This window comes from Lactuca serriola, chromosome 4 (genome assembly GCF_051521515.1).
Source record: "Lactuca serriola cultivar US96UC23 chromosome 4, Lser_US96UC23_V15, whole genome shotgun sequence".
Lineage (NCBI taxonomy): Eukaryota > Viridiplantae > Streptophyta > Magnoliopsida > Asterales > Asteraceae > Lactuca > Lactuca serriola.
The window spans coordinates 10,222,032-10,236,319 of NC_136411.1; the positions used below are offsets into that span (position 1 = coordinate 10,222,032).

The 14,288-nt window shown below is 33.4% G+C and overlaps 1 protein-coding gene across 2 annotated transcripts; it reads left to right on the forward strand.

Moving 5' to 3' along the window:
• Positions 1 to 6,885: 6,885 nt before the first annotated feature.
• On the forward strand, positions 6,886 to 13,973 carry LOC145101012 (AP-1 complex subunit gamma-2-like). Of its 2 annotated transcripts, none has more exons than XM_079038184.1 (18): positions 6,886 to 7,209; positions 8,465 to 8,767; positions 8,848 to 8,989; positions 9,110 to 9,283; positions 9,388 to 9,567; positions 10,151 to 10,305; positions 10,423 to 10,513; positions 10,623 to 10,786; positions 10,875 to 10,929; positions 11,055 to 11,177; positions 11,270 to 11,365; positions 11,479 to 11,606; positions 11,700 to 11,804; positions 11,901 to 12,169; positions 12,326 to 12,628; positions 13,005 to 13,183; positions 13,349 to 13,453; positions 13,534 to 13,973. In XM_079038184.1, exons 1-18 carry the CDS (start codon positions 7,178 to 7,180, stop codon positions 13,627 to 13,629), a joined length of 2,700 nt encoding a protein of 899 aa, XP_078894310.1. In that variant the 5' UTR covers positions 6,886 to 7,177; the 3' UTR covers positions 13,630 to 13,973. The 2 variants fall into 2 exon arrangements, with proteins under 2 accessions (XP_078894310.1, XP_078894309.1); XM_079038183.1 differs by having other exon boundaries at positions 6,887 to 7,209; positions 13,002 to 13,183.
• The last annotated feature ends 315 nt before the right edge of the window (positions 13,974 to 14,288 follow it).

The window sequence follows — 14,288 nt, forward strand, 5'->3', positions numbered from 1 at the left end:
ATATTAAAGGCAGTTGGGAAGAAAGGATAAGCAGACAAAAAACATCGGAGGGAAAAAAAGAAAAAAGAAGGTATATTACCCCACATATAATATATGTCGTATTTCCATTGAGCTGCTTCCTTTTATATAAAGTTATAAACAGACCTAACTTTTTTTTTATTTAAAAATAGATATAAGAGTAAATTACACGAATGGTCCCTATAGTTTAGGATAATTTGCACGTTTGGTCCCTAACTTACTTTTTTAACTCGGAAGGTCCCTAATATTTGTTTTTGTTACGCGTTTGGTCTCTTTTTTACCTAAAAAATCTATTTTTCCCTTGATTTTTAATTTATTTAAATAAACACAACACCAACTTCATCCCCTCGCCTTACCTTACATACCCCATTATTTTTCTCTATTTAAATAATAATATTTTTAGGTAAGATAGGGATCAAGCGCATAACAAAAACAAACAGTAGGGACCAATGGCGTAACAAAAACAAACAGTGAGGACTTTCTGAGTTAAAAAAATAAGTTAGGGACCAAATGTGCAAATTACCCCAAACCATAGGGACCATTAGTGAAATTTACTCTAGATATAATAACCAAATTTCGTTATAAAGTTAGAGAAGCTGATCAATTAAATTGTATACAACTTTGTTATTTGGATTAATATTCATTATTTATATTTACGAGAATAACTCTCACGTCAACATATATTTTTGAAGAAAACATACATGTGAAGGTGTTGGGGATATTAATTAATTAACACTTTAACAGTATAATAACTTTGTTTGTTAGTCAACAAAAGTCTTGTTCCTCCTCCCCAAAAGAATCAAATTGTTTCACAATTGATGGACATAAACAAAAAAAGAAAGCAACCCTTTTAATTTTATTAAATAAATAAAAGGACAAAAAATACACACATTCACAATAAACTGCAATTAAACTTGAATCAATATATATATATATATATATATATATATATATATATATATATATATATATATATATATATATAATTGTATTATTGTAATATATATAAATTATTATATTGTTTTTACTTTTAAATTAATATCTCTGTTTTATAGTAATCATACAAAATTTGCTAAGATCATTTGTTTTGACTTATTTTGGTTTTTATTTATTTATTTATTATTATTTTGTTGCATTTTAGATATATAATGATGTGCTTTGAAACGATACTACTGATACGATATTAATAATATTTATGTAATTTGCATAAAATCATTTAAGAATTGTTTTTTCTTATTCAAACAAGTATTTCAACCAAAAATAAAACATACATTTACATGCTATATATAAAATAATTTTCATTCCAAAGGACAAAGGTTGCTGGCTTGCGTCCTTGGGCTCCCGTAACTCGTAAGCATAGTGCTTGCATGAAAATAAATGACAATCAAGAATTCCGAATTCAACTTTTTTTTTTTTTAATCTATGAAGACATAAAGTATTTAAATATATTTTCTTGATTACTTATAATCGCTACAATCAAAAAAAGAATTCCGAATTCAACTTTTTTTTTTTTAATCTATGAAGACATAAAGTATTTAAATATATTTTCTTGATTACTTATAATCGCTACAAGATATTATATGAAATGCAACTTGTTTTGCCTTATTAAGACATTGAAGAAATTTCTTGTAAAGTTTTTTTCTTTTTTCGAGATATGTTTGGTTAAAGGAAAAAAAAAACTTTTATTTGATTGACTTGTATTAATAGAATTCTATGTTACAGATACACAAATGTATAAATTTAAATCTATCATAATGTAATATTATTGAATCTAAATCAACAATAATAGAAAAGTTGAAGATAATAAAACTTGTTTGATGATAGTAACCCGTTGAGTGGGTAAGGCTCCAAGAAATTCAGAGAAGAGGGAAGAACACATGAAGTTTTTGGAACAATTTTCTGATTAATTTCCTCCTCATGCAACATTACAATTTAATTGAAAGACTAGAACTAACTACTTGCTAAAAAAAAGGAATGCATGCGTAAAGGGAAACATGGACTCTACTACGTGGAGCACTAGCTCACATTATTTGACCCTGAGAAAGGACTAAGTCCTCCTCCTAAAACCATGCAATGCAGGACTCATTCAACAGCTTTCAATCAAGGAATCGGGCAGGTATTTTCTTGGGTCTTTTGGGTCGTTCCAGTGGTGGCTGGCTTGGGCTCATGGTTACTGGATCGTGTAGCAGGCCTGTATCAACTGCCTCCTCCTCGATAATGAGCTCGTCCTCGAGCTCTAGACGATTGCAAAATTCTGGTAACGGGGTGGGGGTTGGGTTGCCGAATGCTTGTCGCAAAAGTGAAACATGAAACACGGGATGAATGCGCGACCCTGGTGGCAGCTCCAGCTTATAGGCAACAACTCCAATTCTGGCCAGGATTTTATATGGTCCATAGAAGTGTTTGCTCAGTTTTTTTGATGGGCGGTTCTGCACCGATTGTTGCCGATAATTCTTTAGTCTCACATAAACCATGTCTCCAATGGCAAATTGTTTATCCAAGCGATGTGAGTTAGCTAGGTCAGCCATACGTTGTTGAGCCCTTCTTAGGTTGTCACGAAGCATGGTGCGTACCCTTGCGTGTTCAGCTAGTGTCATCTCAATGGTGGGGGAGGATGAGCCACTTGGTACATAACAGTTAAGGTCGGGAATGGGTCTGCCATAAAGGGCTTGGAAAGGGGTCATGTTGATGGCGGAATGGTGGGATGTGTTATACCAATACTCCGCCAAGTACAATAATTTTGTCCAAGCTCGTGGTTCGTCACTGGTGAAGGCCCTTAGGTAACTTTGTAAGCATCGATTTACCACTTCAGTTTGCCCATCGGACTGCGGGTGGTAGGCGGTGGAGTATTTGAGGTGGGTACCGAGTTTTTGAAAAAGTTCCTTCCAGAACCCACTAAGAAAGATTGGGTCTCGGTCCGATATAATAGTTTTGGGCAGCCCATGTAAGCGGTAGATCAGTTGCAGGAAGATGTTGGCGAGTGATGCTGCTGTGAACTTGGTGGGTAAGGCACTGAAGTGGGCAAATTTGGAAAAGCGGTCAACAATGACCCAAATGACCGTTTTGCCCCCAAATGGTGGAAGGTGTGTAATGAAGTCCATGGAGATATCACTCCATACTTGTAGTGGAACCGGGATCGGTTGGAGTAATCCATAGGGTTTGTGGGTCGGATATTTTGTCTCTTGGCAAACCTTGCATTCTCGAATGAACCGGCAGACTTCTTCTTTTAATTTAGGCCACTGAAACGTAACAGATAGGCGACGGATTGTCGCTGCTACTCCGGAATGTCCCCCGAGGGGTGTTGCATGGTACTCCTCCAGCAGTTGGTGACGGATGGTTGGGATGTCAGGAACAAAAAGTTTGTCAGCTTTGTATAATAAGTGGTCGCGAATCTGAAACTCTTTGTTTGCAGCCAGCATGTTGGTGATGAGTTGTTGCCCTGAGTCTGATTGATAGAAGTTTCTAAGTTCCTGTGACCACGTAGGGCTAGTAGCGGAGAGTGCTAGTAAGTTAGCATCTTCAACCCGGCTTAATGCGTCCGCCACCTGGTTTTCCTTTCCTGGCTTATAAAAGATTTGGAAGTCAAACCCAATTAGTTTAGTCGCCCACTTGTACTGTTCCGGGGTCTGGACTACCTGTGACAACTTTGTAAGCATCGATTTACCACTTCGGTTTGCCCATCGGACTGCGGGTGGTAGGCGGTGGAGTATTTGAGGCGGGTACCGAGTTTTTGAAAAAGTTCCTTCCAGAACCCACTAAGGAACTTAAAAAAGTTCTTTCTTAGATGTGGTTTCCACTAATATTAAACTAGTAAGCAAATAAACATGTTTATAAATAAATATTTATTAAATTAAATAAGCAATTCCAAACTGCCATTACTCATCATTGTTAATATTCATAATTTCAAATAAAAAATTGCAAACTACACTAAACTTATATTTAAACATATATTTTTTCCTATTAACCATATCCTGAATAGATTTCATTTAATTTATTTATTTTGTTTTTGATAAATTTTATTTCCCAAAGGAAGACAACAATTAATAGGATGGTACGATCTTATTCGGTTCAGTTGTTTGACATAATGTCTATACATGATAGAATTTTCTGCATAAGATAAGAATACTATTATTACAAGATTCTCTTTCAAATAATAACCGGCAACATCCATTATAACTAGGTAAGTAAATAAATACTTTTATAAAAAATGATGACAAAACTGTACATTGGTCCCTGTGGTATTCAAAAAAACTTTGGATAGGGTTCAAAAAGTTTTCAACTTTCATTACAGGTCCAAAATCAAGAATTTCCTTTGATTTTAATCCATAGAGGACTTGAAAAGACTGTTTTGCCATTTTTATTTATTTTTTTGTATTTTTTATATTTTCTTTAATAATTTATTAACTAAAAATGAAAAATGAAAGAATTGGGTCCACACCCACCACTACCGATACTCTCTCTCTCTCTCTCTCTCTCTCTCTCTCTCTCTCTCTTCAACACCTGCAAATTAAACTCTCACAAAACACGCACACGATTAACATAAACACATAGAAATCGATTTATGGCTTTTTTAGGAATAACTACTAACATAAACATACATAAATTAATGGCTGATGGAACTGACAGAAGAAGAAGCAATGTATTTGGGTTTGAAATTGGATGTCATCTATTTGGGTTGTGTGGATTCCGATCTGGTATTCTATCTTTCCCCAGGGAAGAAGAAGCAATAAATTTGGGTTATGTTTGCAGTAAATGAAAACCACTAACCACAAACAGATCTAGATTTTTGTTGATACTACAACCAAATGACGTTAATGGTGGTGTTTGTAGATGGATCTCTGGGGGATAGGAGGAAGACACTCTTGTTACACCCCTGACTTCAAATCGTCATCGATGGTGGATCTCCTAAGTTCGTCATCGTTCCAAGTGATATTCATCGGGTGTGTTCCAGGCGGTGTTCATTGGAGCTCATCGTCATTTCAGGCGGTGTTCTTCGGGTAGAGTTTTGTATATGATTTTCGTTTCAGATCTGGCCTTCTCCTTCTTCGTTTTAAGATCTGTAAAGAACAAACCCACCTTCAAGCATAGTAAACTTTTTGTTCATGTGTAAATTTGGAGGTGGGAATTGTAAAGCTTGTATCTTGATGTAACTTTTGAAGATTATTGAAATCAATATTTTACAATCTGTGTTTCAGATCTAAGAGAGAGAGAGAGAGAGAGAGAGAGAGAGAGAGAGAGAGAGAGAGAGAGAGAGAGAGAGAGAGAGAACCTACAGGTAGGGTGGACCCGACATTTTTTTTTCTTTTGTTTGTTTTTTAATTAATAAGGTATTAAAACAAATATAAAAATACAAAAATGAAATAAGAAGGGCAAAATAGTCCTTTCAATATTTTTTGGACTAAAATCATAGAAAATTCTTGATTTTGGACTTTCCATGCAAATTAAAAACATTTTGGACTCTATCCAAAGTTCTTTGAATACCACAAGGACCAATTTTACAGTTTTGTCAAAAATGATTATTAAGTTAAACAAACAATCCCAAACACACCATTACTTATCATTGTTAATCAAACTACACTAAATCTATATTTAAACATATTTCTTTTTGTTCCCATTAGCTATAGCTTGAATAAATTCATTTCATTTATTTATTTTGTTTTTGATAAGTTTCATTATTTATAAAAGAAGACGCCCATTAATAAAATTTTGTAATGTCTCGGTTCAATTGTCCTACACAATCTTGAAATATGATAGAACTTTCTGCATATTATTACAAGATTATCTTTCAAATAATAGCTGATAATATCCATTATAACTATATAAACAAATAAACATATTTATAAAAAAAGTATTTATTAAGTAAATAAACAATCCCTATTACCAATTATTATGATTGTTAATATTTATAATTTTAAAATCAAGATTTACAAACTACTTTAAGATGGCGTTTGCAAAGCTTAAAAAAGAAGTTTTTTTTGACTTATTATCAGTTTCATATTGATTATAAGTCAAAAATAGTGTTTAGATAAAAGCTTTTAAAAAAACAGCTTATAACTGTTTAGAACCTCTAATAAATCAACTTTTTGATAAATCACTTACCTCTTCTTTTTCACCATTCAAATATATTGACAACTAAATAGCCTTAACCTATACTTACATTAACACAAAAACATAAGTTTATAGCATTTAGACATCAGATAAGCTTAGCCATATTTTTTTTAAAAACTCATTTTTTAATACCTCTGTAAATTAATATCTTTTTTAATATCTCTATAAATTAATAAGCTATAAGTTAAAAAATAAAAACTATATTTAAATATATTTTTTTCCCTATTAACCTTAGCCGCCTTGAATAGATTTCATTTCATTCCACATTTTATTATTATTATTATTATTTTACAATTTTACAAATTTAATTGTTAACAAAAGATCATCAAGCACCCTGCGTTTTACCCGCTACACCCATCATTGGGTTGGAGAAGGGGTTTTAATTATTTAACAACTTTAACAATCCTCCTTAATAAATCAAAGTTTTTTTTTGCCACATGTCCTTTTTTCCTTCATTTTGACACATGACATTTTCTAGAATTTTTAAATTTTCTATTTTCCACTTGTCATTTTATTGTATTTTTCATTTTATTAAATTAAAATTCCATATTTAATATGTAAGGTAATATATATGTAAGGTATTTATTATAAATGATTTATATATGTAATGTATTCAATGTATTAAAGTCTCATTAAATTTTTTTTTCTCATTTTTCTTATAAATTCAAATTTCTCGGTTAAAATTTTATATTTATTTTTTTAAATAAACCCACGAAGTATACGAAGGAATTGCAGTTGAGTACTTATTTTCTGAAACTTTTCAAACCACAACAAATACTCGCACATCTTTTATCTTTTTCTCCCACCCTGAAAATGGAAGAATTTTGATGCTCAGATTCACCATTATCATCTTCACATCATCGCGAAGAGATCAATCAAGTCTCAGATCTTAATTTCTCTTCACAGATCACCGTAGTTGATCTCCCCCAGATCTCGACTGGATTCTCAGCTTGTATAATAATAATTATATACGCAATCGCTCTATATATTTGTCTTCTGCTATAATCTGGATCTGGTCGAGCTCTCTCGTGGCTTCCAAACGAACCCAGTCATGAATCCCTTCTCGTCTGGGACGCGTCTAAGGTAAGTTGCTTTCTTTTAATCGAAAATTGACCTAATTCGAGTGACTCTGATCTCGAGTTTTCTGAATTGAATGTTAGTGTGCGGTTGTTTACTGATCGGAGTATATGAAATGGTTTCGTTTAGTAACTTAATTGAATTATGGTGCGTAGGAACTGGTCTCATCTCATATATGTGTTCGATACTATAATGAGCTACAAGAATGTTTAAGATGTTACACTGTGAACGAGGGAGATATTAATATCTTAAGAACATAGTGAATGAAAAGCGTAATGACCAAAGTAGGAAGTCTGTCTGTAAACATCCAAATGAACTAAAACAATGGTGGGTAATTGTTCCTAGCCCCCCTTAATCACAATATTATTATCAAGAATGCAAACCTAGAAGATTAGAACCATACAATTTACTGAATCCAACTAAGCGATCCCATTCGTCATTCGCTCCTTTAGCTTTCATTTCTCAGTGTCATTATCAGTCCAGCAGAATTTTCCTTAATATACTTATGGAGTCCATAGATGAGAAGTGGATGGGCAAAGCTTGAACCCAAGGCCAATGGTCTCATATAATTTGTAACGTCTAAGGCTGTAGAGCCACTTAATCAATTACATATCTTGATAATCAACCACCCGAGGGATCATATTCTGCTAGCATTTCACAATCACAACCTTTGTGGAATGGATTGTTACAAATACTAAAATACACAAACTACAACCACCAAGAAGAGTCATAATGGACTAATGCAACTAATCTGGAAGGATACTTATGGGGTTTTTAAACATGCGGCCGAGTAGAATACCTTAAGAAAATTGATTACTTCAATAATTGTAAGATTTCCCAACTTTCCCTAACTTTAATCTGACTAATTATTTATCCTGATTCGAATTCTTCAAGTCATCATAATCACTTTGATAACGCACATCATCCAGACACCCCGTTAGATGTAGACATGTTATGAGGGAAATCTAATATCTACCAAGATGTTCAATATAATTTCTTCAACTTCAAAGATTATTTCTTTATGTATCTAATCTTCTAAGCATAGAAAATGAGGAGGAATGACTGTAAAACCAACTTCAAAATATGTGCACATGTTCAATGGGGGGAGATAACTAACAAAACACAATACATTCATTTTGTCCTCATACCCATTTACAATATTAACATTACATTAGTTTCAAGTTGAAGTTGATTGTGATTTGTGCCTATATCTACATGACATTGGTTAGCTTGTGAGATGATGATTATTGTTCCTTTGCAGGGACATGATTCGGGCAATACGTGCCTGTAAAACTGCAGCAGAGGAACGTGCTGTTGTTAGAAAGGAGTGTGCTTCTATTCGTGCAGCAGTTAGTGACAATGACAATGATTATAGACACCGTAATTTGGCAAAGCTCATGTTCATTCACATGTTAGGGTATCCTACACATTTTGGTCAAATGGAATGCCTCAAGTTAATTGCAGCTCCTGGATTTCCAGAGAAGAGAATAGGATATCTAGGACTCATGCTGCTTCTTGATGAAAGACAAGAAGTTTTGATGCTAGTAACCAATTCACTAAAGCAGTATGCACCTACCCTTTAGTAGTATTGTTTTTTTAGATTGTGGACTTCCAGTTGATGAAAAATCCATTGTCATTTTGCAGAGATCTTAATCATACCAACCAGTATATTGTAGGACTGGCTCTTTGTGCTTTGGGCAATATAAGCTCTGCTGAAATGGCTCGTGATCTTGCACCTGAAGTTGAAAGGCTGCTGCAATTTCGAGATCCAAATGTTCGCAAGAAAGTAAGTCAACGAAAATATCCTTCTGAAATGTCATTGTCTTTGAATTGTGTTGACACCATTAATGATTTTTCATATATTTCCACAATATGTTGTACTTATCTACATTCTTACAATGTACAGGCAGCATTATGCTCTATAAGGATTATAAAGAAAGTCCCTGACCTTGCAGAGAATTTTGTAAACCCTGTTGCTTCCTTACTCAAAGAAAAGCATCATGGAGTTCTTTTAACTGCAATCCAGCTTTGTGCAGATTTGTGTATAGTCAGTGAAGAGGCCCTTGAATATTTTAGGAAGGTATATTGGCCTTGTTTTTTACTTTTTCGATATTTTGATTGGAGTTTGTGAATATTTTAGGAAGGTGTATTGACCTTTTTGTTTCTTTCTCATTCTCTATCTAGAAATGCACAGAGGGCATAGTAAAAGTTCTGAAGGATGCAGTGAACAGTCCATATGCTCCTGAATATGATATTTCTGGGATTTCGGATCCTTTTCTTCAAATAAGATTACTCCGTATTTTACGGATCTTGGGTCATGGAGATGCTGATGCTAGTGATTTCATGAATGATGTCCTTGCTCAGGTCAGCTTCCATCTTTTATGTGATATCTTGTTAAGTTGTCAATGATAATAAGGTTTAGGTTGATATCCTCCATCCAACTATTCACTGTGTATACATTTGGTCATTCTGGATTTATTTCTACATATAGGCTCCCTAAACTTTTTAAATCCTCCATAAGTACAACAAAAAGAGTTTTCTAAGGACTTTTGATGAACAGAAAAATCTATAGGGATCAAATGTTGATAGCAAATAGTTGGTTTTTAATATATAGTTTTATTATTATTCACATATATACTATTTTTATGCTTTCGAAAATACATAAATCATAGGTTAAATACATGCAACAGTAATATACTTTTATTTGTTTGTTTAATAACCAACTATATTTGACCTACAAGTGAGATTTTATTAAAGTAAAGTTTAGTGACCTTAAAAAAATCCCGGGTGATTAAATGTGTACACAACAAATAGTTGGATGAAGGATTTCAACCTAAAGTAAACCCCATCTAATATGGGATTTATTTATAGTCATTGATCTACATACACGTTTGGTTTGACTGTTGCTTTCAAAAATCATAAGTTGTAGTTCATGAATAATGTCTAGGTGGCAACAAAGACAGAGTCAAACAAGAATGCAGGGAATGCTATCCTTTATGAATGTGTAGAAACTATTATGAGCATTGAAGATAGTGGTGGTTTGCGTGTTCTTGCAATCAATATTTTGGGGAGGTTCTTATCAAACCGTGACAATAATATCAGGTAAAGCATCTCCTCCCTCTTCCATGCATGGTAGTAAATATCTAGTCAGTCTTGATGTAAATTGTAAATTGTAAAATGAAATGATTTACTTTCAATTGAATATTATTATTATGGCAGGTATGTTGCATTAAACATGCTGATGAAAGCAATATCAATAGATGGTCAAGCAGTGCAGAGACATCGCGCAACAATCTTGGAATGTGTCAAGGTAATATTTGTAAACTAAAAGTAACATTTATGATTTATATAATGATGATTGGATTTGAATACTGCACAATTGCATGTATATAAACAGTAAGTGCTCCTTTTTTATTCAGGATTCAGATGCTTCAATTCGAAAAAGAGCCCTGGAACTTGTGTATCTTCTGGTCAATGAGAACAACGTAAAACCTTTGACCAAGGAGCTAATTGATTATCTGGTAGTAAGTGACCAGGACTTCAAGGGAGATCTTACTGCAAAAATTTGCTCCATTGTGGAAAAGTAAGTAAAAGGGTATTTTTGTAATAACTAATATTATCATTTATCATATGCATTTCTCATTTTAATCTCCACTCCATTCTTCTTCTAGGCTCTCCCCAGAGAAAATTTGGTACATTGATCAGATGCTCAAGGTTCTTTGTGAGGTCCGTATGTACTTTTGTAGTAGTTTTCCAAATGATAGTTTATTTAATCTTCAATGTATGTTTAAATTGGGATTAGTTTTGCATTTGCTTACTGAAATACTAAAAAAACTATGAATGTTTATTAGGCTGGAAATTATGTAAAGGATGAAGTGTGGCATGCTCTAATTGTTGTGATAACCAATTCATCTAACCTCCATGGATATACAGTAAGGTCACTCTATAGAGCAATCCAAACATCATGTGATCAGGTACCATGAATCTTAACAAAAATATTTTGTCTAATCTTACTGGACGTTTTTGCCCTCTCGTATATATATGTTGTTTACGTGTTTTCAAACAGGAAGCTGTAGTCCGGGTAGCAGTATGGTGCATTGGAGAATACGGTGATTTATTGGTAAACAATGTTGGAATGCTTGATATCGAGGAACCTATAACTGTGAGTTTGTTTCTTCATAAATTGAGTTTGAAATACCCAAAATGCCCCACCCAAATCTATATGTTTAACTTAACTTGAAACTTGAGAAGAGTTGTTGTTGATTGATATGACAGGTAACGGAGTCTGATGCAATTGATGTTATAGAAGCTGCTATCAAGCAACACACATCTGATCTTACAACCAGGGCAATGTGTTTGATGGCTTTGTTAAAACTGTCTTCACGTTTCCCTTCTTCTTCACAGTAAGTTTATTTATTTAAAAAAAAAAATTCGTTTATTAAAAATATATAATATATATGGTGGTATCATATCATAGTGGTTATTGATTTTTGTAGGAGAATAAAAGACATTGTGAATCAATCTAAAGGAAGCCTTCTGCTTGAGCTGCAGCAGAGATCAATCGAATTTGATTCCATAATCGGAAAACATCAGAATTTAAGGTATGAAAATGAAATGATGATTATGTATGTATGTATGTTTGTATGATAATATTATGTAACTAAGCTGATATATATATGTAATGAATGGATTTGAAGGTCTGCATTGGTTGAAAGGATGCCAGTTCTTGATGAAGCAAGTTACAGTGGAAGAAGAGGAGGTTCAGGTGTTTCGACATCAGGGATTAATAATATTCCGAATGGGGTTGTTAAAATAGTTGATGCTCCTCTAGTAGACTTGCTGGATCTTGGTGTAGATGAACCTACACATCCACATCCACCACCTCCTAACTCTTCTTCAGGTGCCAATTTTCTTCACGACCTTCTTGGTGTTGGTGCTGACATCTCATCTTCTTCGCCACAATCAGGTTAAATTTTTAGTTTTTATTATAAAAGTTAAAATTTGATGTTATAATAACAATCAGAGCATGAATTGAATGAATGGTGTACCATTTGAAAAATGAATATAAAATATAGAGATTAGATATTAATATTGATATTTAGTTGTATGTGTTTGATTTCAGGAGGTAGAAATACAATGCATGGGCATAAAAGTGGTACAGATGTTCTGCTGGATCTATTGTCAAGTGGGTCACCACCTGCTCCTGCTCCTGCTACTCAAAAAAGCTCATCTACATCTGATCTCTTATCCTTGACCCAACTTAATAATAATAATAATAACAATAATAAAGCCTCACCCTCACCCTCACCTTTTAGTGCTTTGGATACTCTTTCTTCGCCTCTACCTACACCTGGCGCTTCCCCTATGATGGATCTATTAGACGGATTTGGTCCAAATCCTACTACACCACCACCACCAACACCTAGTAAGTATATATATATATTTTTTTTCGATCCAGGTAAATGATGCTTAAAAAATAACAGCACACTGCTAGGAAAAAAATAAAATAAACTAAGTTTCGTGACTCGTTCTTGTTCATTTTACCCTTACATTCCAAACAACAAATTTCACAATATCCATCAATTTTAAGCCAATGGGAGGGAAAAAGAAAGGTAAAAGGGTTAGTGTGTTGATACATCTAGGGAAAACCTATTAAGTGATTCTGTCCTGATTAAGTAATAAAAAATAATGTCCAAAATCCAAATTAAGTGAAAATGAAACAACCCCTATTTCATGTATGTACTCCTTGATAAATATATTAAGTCAAAGCAAGGATATAATATTTTATTTTTGAACAGAAGAAGAGGAGAATGGGCGGACATATCCACCAATTGTTGCATTTGAGAGTGGTGCATTGAGCCTAACGTTCAACCTGTCTAAGCAACCCGGAAGTCCACAGATAACCCTAATTGAAGCAAAATTCACAAACAAGTCTTCCCAGCTCTATACAGACTTCGTCTTCCAGGCAGCAGTGCCCAAGGTAAACCTAAATTACATATCTGCTCCCTCCCTCCCCCCCTATATCTATAATTAATATATATCTCTTGCAACTTTTGTCCTTTTTGGGACCAAAATTGCAAAAATCAGCTAGGGACCCAAATTGAAAATTTATATTCTAACTTATTGTCTCATTTACAATCTACAGTTCCTACAGCTGCATTTAGAGCCTGCTAGCAGTAATACTCTTCCTGGAAATGCAAGTGGCTCTATAACACAGAAATTACGAGTCACCAACAATCAGCATGGCAAGGTATTTATTTATTTTTAATAATTCAATATAGAATACTACTCTCTTGTTTTATCACCGACTCACTCATGACTCATGAGCAGAAATCAGTTGTGATGCGCATACGAATAAGCTACAAGTTGAACAACAAAGATATGTTGGAGGAAGGGCAAATCAGTAACTTCCCTCGCGACTTGTGAACCATCTCTCCCTCTTTCTCTCTTCCTACTTCTAGTGTTTAGTGCAAGTTTAAAGTTTTGGTTGGCTGAAAGTTGAATCAATTGTTGTTTCCCTTTTTTCGTATATTTTTGGGTGTAGCGTTTGGAATATTGAGTTAACAAGTTGAGCTGAGCGTCTTTTTTTTCTTTTTCTTTTTTTTTTTTTTTCTTTTTTTTTTTTTTTTTGTATATTATATGAACAAAAAAGATGTTATTGTATTCAATTGTGAGAACCAAATTTTGCCATCATAGGCATAGACACAAACTCATCAACCTTATTTTTTTTATTTTTATAATTTATTTCAGATGTCAAACAAGTTTTATTATCTTCTAACTTTTCTATTATTGTTGATTTAGATTCAATAATATTACATTATGATAGATTTAAATTTATACATTTGTGTACCTGTAACATAGAATTCTATTAATACAAGTCAATCAAATAAAAGTTTTTTTTTTTCCTTTAACCAAACATATCCCGAAAAAAGAAAAAAACTTTACAGGAACTTTCTTCAATGTCTTAATAAGGCAAAACAAGTTGCATTTCGTATAATATCTTGTAAAAATTATTAATTAATATCCTAATTTTATTTAAACCTAAATACGTCACTCAGAATCATCGTCTTCGTCCTCGCCTTGAT

Coding starts and splice junctions, on each gene's coding strand:
- LOC145101012 (XM_079038183.1), top strand. CDS start 7,178: ATGAATCCCTTCTCGTCTGGGACGCGTCTAAG. Junction 11,607..11,699: donor CGTTTCCCTTCTTCTTCACA/GTAAGTTTATTT, acceptor TGATTTTTGTAG/GAGAATAAAAGACATTGTGA. Junction 12,629..13,001: donor ACCACCACCACCAACACCTA/GTAAGTATATAT, acceptor ATTTTTGAACAG/AAGAAGAGGAGAATGGGCGG.